Raw genomic sequence first — 5,799 nt, forward strand, 5'->3', positions numbered from 1 at the left:
ACTTATGCCAAATAATATGAATTCTAACGAATCTTGCATGACTAAATTTTTTTAAAATTAATTTTTGAAAGACAATGAATTTGATATACTAATTTGGCATAATTGGTATCTACGCCGCCTATGACCTCACAACAAAGCGAAACAAGAATCATTTAATTTCCATAAAAAAATGTAACAAGTAAAATATTTTTTGTTGGTTTGAATTAAGGCTAAAAAATACGAATGGATCATCTCAATTGTTAAAAAAAAATTAAGAATGTAAAATGTGATCTTTAATTTTTTATTATTTTTTTTATATTTATTTTTGATCCTATTTATAAAATTAATAGTAAAAAATTATACTTTACTTTTTCAATTGTTAAAAGAAATTGAGAGGGTTTATTCCTTTAAAAAAACAAAAGTATCAAGGGTGTATACGTCGAAAATGGACCAGATTGTGTAATTCACGCGTATTAGGAGCAAGCAAATCATTGGGACGACATGATCTTTCCGCCGATCGAGGTGAATTGCTTTAATTTTGTTACTTTTAAATTTTTTTTCGCAACCACATTTTGTTGTGAGCAAATTCATGATGTGCATTCTATAAAGATAATTTGATGGGGGTAAATTGTTTTGTGATCAATTATATGATAAAGGTATCATAAAGTATGATTGGCAAAATAAAGATCAATTAAAAAGATCTTTAGCATGCACAACGTTTTCTATGAAATTTTGTTTGAGATAAATCTCAATGTAGTCCCTGAAGTTACACTTGAGTCTCATAATAGTCCTTGAACTTAAAAGTTTCTCAGAGTCATCTCCAAACTTGCACTCCGGGACTCAAAGTGGCCCTTCCGGCAATTTCAGCACACGTGGCGTAACCGGAAAACTTAGCTGGCAGCGTTGGTGACACGTGGGACTCACAACGGCTAGCTGATGTAGCAGAGTAAACTCTTCCGACTCAATTTGGTCCCTCAGGTGAAGTTAAAAACCTAATCCCCTTTTTTGAAGGCCACATTGTTCACTCTGCTGTCTCCTCATCGGTGCTGTGTTCTTCTGTTCTCCCTCTCTGAAGCCCGAAGGTTATGGCTAGCACGAGCAATGCAGCTGGGAACTCGAACAACCCACGATCGTTTGGAAGCATCATGAGGAGAATGAATAGAAACAAAGAAGCTCGTTTGCCAGAATGGTGTGCCTGCGGGTCGAGACCGGTGCTGCGGTGGTCAGGGACAGATTCTAATCTAGGGAGACCGTTCCTAGGTTGCCTGAACTACAATGTAAGTATTATTGTTGTTGATTGCTGTATTTATGGATATAAATTTTGCTGATTGAATTTTCTTTGATGTGCAGACTGTGGGTAAGAAATGGTGTGGATTGTTTATGTGGGTTGATAAAGTTTTGGAAGATGCCATGCCATGTGATGATAGAACAAGACATTCAGTTGATGATGAAGAATGGAAGATGAAGATGGCTTGGAAATTTGGTAAATTAGAAGCTGAATTTAGGGTTCTAAAAATGGGGGGAATTTTGATGTTTGTGTTCATGCTGCTGATTGTAATTGGCGTTCTTGTATTAAAGCTGGATAGACAGCAGGGTCAACTGTATCTAGAAAAAAACAAATGACATGCATGTTATATGCATTCTTTGTTCATGTACTTGTTCCTATCCTTTTGTTTGAAAGAAATGGAAATTAAAGTGTTTGATTATATGCATACTTTTGTTCCTGGACTTCTTTTCAATGAAATAGAAATGGACAGAATTTGAACTACTCTTAAGTTTGTAACAGAGAATAAGATATAAACAAAAGGTTGAGAAAACTCAATTCAATAAAGTCATAATTCATAATTCATATTGGTAATGTTTGACTCAAAAAAGACACAATATAGAGCCAAAACACTAAGTATATCAAAGTTGTTGACATATTGACCTGATAAAATTCAAATTCTAAAATCCCCAATACTGGGACAATGTTTTAGGCATTGTAAACAACATCAGCAAAATAGATTAAAAAAAAAAACAGCCTGTTTTTCCTAAACATAATCATCCTAATATTCATTTTTTGTGTCTGGGTGCCTTGAATCCAGGGTTGGACACAAACTTCATGAAATTTGCAAGTCTTGTAGCAGTTCCCTGTGTTGCACCTTGCATAGGGCCACTTGTTCAAATACTCCCAGGCTTCCTTATTAACCCTTTCAATCTTTTTGATGATATCAAGGAAGCCATCTTGGCTAGTACACCTTGCACAATCCCAAAGTAGCCCTCTAAGCTGGAGATCCTTCCATTGCTTATTGAAGTTCTTCCACAGATGCCAAACACAGAATCTGTGATGGACATCTGGAAAAACCTCCTTAACTGCATTTATAAGGCCCTGTTTCAGATACCAAAGAAGGGGTCAGATAGTTGTTTTCGGGCAGCAAAACTGTCCCTACAGTTATATAAGTGACATCAAAATAGTCCCTAGAAAACAATAAAATAATATACAACACTGAAGGTGGAGATGAAACAAGAAAAACCATCTAGAAATAGTAATGGTAAATAGTAGTTAATGAAAGCTCATTAAATGGTATTTGTTATCTTCTTCATATCATAGCATTGATTCAGTCCTAATCTTCTTCTACCATTTTCATCATCACTCTCACTCTCTCCTTTTCATTACTTGACAGTTGGCAACAAAAGCACCACTCCCTTGCTTTTCTACTTCTCCTTCTCCCTCTAATATTTCACTGTGCTATATTATCACTATATTCAAATTAACAATATAAGTTAAGTCTTCTATTATTTTGTGATTTTTTTTTCAAAATTTTTATTAGAAAAGATTATTGTGGACCACGGTATTGAATAGAGTGCCTAACTTTGTTAGTTGTTAACTGTTAAATTATATGATATTTCACCTTTATTTTGATCATGTTGCTAATGATTTGTGTCATGTGAACATAAGAAAGTGTGAAATCAAGAATATTATTTTGGTGTAACTAAGGATAGCAGTTCTCTAGACACTAACTTCAATCTTGGTGGATCAAACCATTCAAATTTACATACTCTTTCCCACAACTAATCCACTAGTCCAGACCAAATTCATCAAACAATTTGACTATTCCAATAGCTAAGTTAACTTCATTAGCAATTGAAAAACTTATTACTTTATATTACTCTAACTTATGTATGCAAGAATCCTTTATGATCACACACTCAGTTTAACTAAACAGCATACATATTACATTCAGTTTAACTGAACCAACCCAATACAAAGAAAGGCAATTAGGTAAATCAGTTAAATTCAGAATCTATTATCAGAGTTACAAAAAATTTTAACTCCCAAAAGATCTTTACTTCTACTGTGATCATGCAAACTCTGTTTAACAAATTCATTGATCAGAGTCATTGTCCTGAAACACATTAACAGTTTGGAAACTCCTCCACTAAGAGCAGTAAACCCTAACACATAAAGAACACGTTTTCATATCATCAAAACACAAGAAACACTCCTACTCTACAATTTTCTTGGCCAAACCACTATGAAAGCTAGCAGTGATCAAACCCTAGCACAGAGAACAGAACAGAGGCGTTCATAACCACCAATTACAATCGAAAAAAACGGCCTGAACTTTTGTGAATATTAGATTAACAACAATATCAAAAAATAGAGGAACCACATTTTTTTTCATTTTTGGCTTACCTCTTTCAGAGAAACCAGGCTTCCCATGATTTTTTTTTCATTTTTGGCAAACGAGCTTCTCTGTTTCTGTTCATTCTCCTCATGATGCTTCCAAACGATCGTGGATTGTTCGAGCTCCCAGCTGCATTGCTCGTGCTAGCCATAACCTTCGGGCTTCAGAGAGGGAGAACAGAAGAACACAGCACCGATGAGGAGACAGCAGAGTGAACAATGTGGCCTTCAAAAAAGGGGATTAGGTTTTTAACTTCACCTGAGGGACCAAATTGAGTCGGAAGAGTTTACTCTGCCACATCAGCTAGCCGTTGTGAGTCCCACGTGTCACCAACGCTGCCAGCTAAGCTTTTTGGTTGCGCCACGTGTGCTGAAATTGCCGGAAGGACCACTTTGAGTCCCGAAGTGCAAGTTCGGGGATGACTCTGAGGAACTTTTAAGTTCAGGGACTACTATGAGGCTCGAGTGTAACTTCAGGGACTACATTGAGGCTTATCTCAACTTTGTTTATATAGCGTGCATCAATGTGTATGTGTTAAGGCCTTGTTTGATTAGTGTCTATATTTATGGCAGATATGAATACGGTAGTATATGTTTATTCTAACATCTTCGTTTTTGCAATATATTCGTTTATGCGAGTTTTAGGTTTTATTATCTATGATAATTTTTCTGCGATTTTTAAATAAAATAAATAATAATATAATATTAATATTATGTTATTATTTAATTTTATTTGACGAAAGACGGTCTCTTGATATTGGATAAAAAAAATTGTAAAAATTTGGCTTTGCTAATGTCATTTACATTAGTAATTTACTCAATCTTTATTTTAACTAAATACCACCACTTGACATAATTAATAATTGAGTTTTTACCATGTTCAATTACCTTAATTACTTTCCAAAATATTTAAAAATAATTACCCTCGCTGACTCAACAGTATAAAATCGCGACATGCAGCACTTAATGCGTTACGTGTCGCGACGCATGCCTCCTTCCCCTTGGTTAAGTGACACTTAGTCACTAATCAAGCTATATGAAAGCACACAATTCTCTCTCTTTCCTCAAGAAATAGCCGAGGCATGCATGGAGATAAAAGCGAGCATGTTGGTTGATTTTTGACTTTCCGAGCTTGAATTTTTGAGATCCGTGACCCCCAAAAAAATTCTGTTCCGATAGAAGTGGTCGTATCTTCTTCTTCTACACGGTGATGTGCGTTTTATTCGGAGGAATCGCGAAGTGGAACTGCCCTTGCCAGGAACCAGTTCGGTCGAATCAAGGGAGGAGAAGAACCACCGAGTTTTCGATGTTTTTGTTCCGTTTGACCGATCAGAAACCTCCTCCGGTATCTTGTGTGTTCTACGTTTTACAGAGGTAAGGTTTGACTCGTTAATCGGTTAAAATTATGAATTAATTGATATATGTGGTTGGAATATTGTCTGTTGATGTCTGTTTTTCAAATTTGTGATTGTTGGCTGTTGAAATTTTACCTGAATTGTTGTTGAAATTGTTGTTGTGATTCGGCCATGTTGAGAAATTTGGAACCGGGATATTGTTATTGAATACTTGTCTAAAATATGAGTTATATAATAGTATGTAACTGAGTTCTGTTGGTCGGATGTTGATTTGGAATTAAATATAACTAAAATGAATATTTTGAACGGAGGTTTCGAGTAAAAAGGAGAAGAAGTTTAGCTTTTGAGAAAGATTTAATAAATAAAAATTATTTATTTATAAATATATGAATTTTATTGAAATTAATTGAGTTTGGTTTTTGAAGAAAATAATTAGTTTGCAAAAAGAAAGGGGGTTTAAAGTGGAAGACGACTTTGAAAAAAATATGACCCTAATTAAACAAAAAAAAGTTTTATTTTGAAAACGGAAGAACCGTATCCAATTTACTTATTTTAATGAAGTTTTGGGTATTTCAAAATTCGTATAATATTTTGAATAATTTATAAAGTAACCAGTGAAGATTGGATCTCTTTTATAGAAGTTCAGAGTTATTTAGAGTAATTTTAAAGTACATTAATTCAATTAAAGTAACTTGCAAAATATGCCATTTTTCAAAGTTTAAGCATATTTATGTATTTTAATCCAGTGAGCATATTTATGCATTTTTAAAGTATTTATAGAATTTAAACATAACTCTG

The 5,799-nt window shown here is 34.3% G+C and overlaps 1 protein-coding gene across 1 annotated transcript; it reads left to right on the forward strand.

Moving 5' to 3' along the window:
- The first annotated feature begins 1,064 nt into the window (after positions 1-1,064).
- On the forward strand, positions 1,065-1,602 carry LOC148555288 (uncharacterized). The gene is made up of 2 exons (XM_088489972.1): positions 1,065-1,256; positions 1,330-1,602. The coding sequence occupies exons 1-2, from the start codon at positions 1,065-1,067 to the stop codon at positions 1,600-1,602; spliced, it is 465 nt and encodes a 154-aa protein (XP_088346098.1).
- The last annotated feature ends 4,197 nt before the right edge of the window (positions 1,603-5,799 follow it).

The sequence above is a fragment of the Arachis ipaensis genome, chromosome B6 (genome assembly GCF_059453495.1).
Source record: "Arachis ipaensis isolate K30076 ecotype BB chromosome B6, ASM5945349v1, whole genome shotgun sequence".
NCBI classification, from domain to species: domain Eukaryota; kingdom Viridiplantae; phylum Streptophyta; class Magnoliopsida; order Fabales; family Fabaceae; genus Arachis; species Arachis ipaensis.

Bases quoted from the DNA above. Each gene is read 5' to 3' on its own strand.
- LOC148555288 (XM_088489972.1), top strand. From the start codon at position 1,065: ATGGCTAGCACGAGCAATGCAGCTGGGAACTCGAACAACCCACGATCG. The intron at 1,257-1,329 runs GTAAGTATTATT...TTTGATGTGCAG, and splicing joins TAGGTTGCCTGAACTACAAT to ACTGTGGGTAAGAAATGGTG.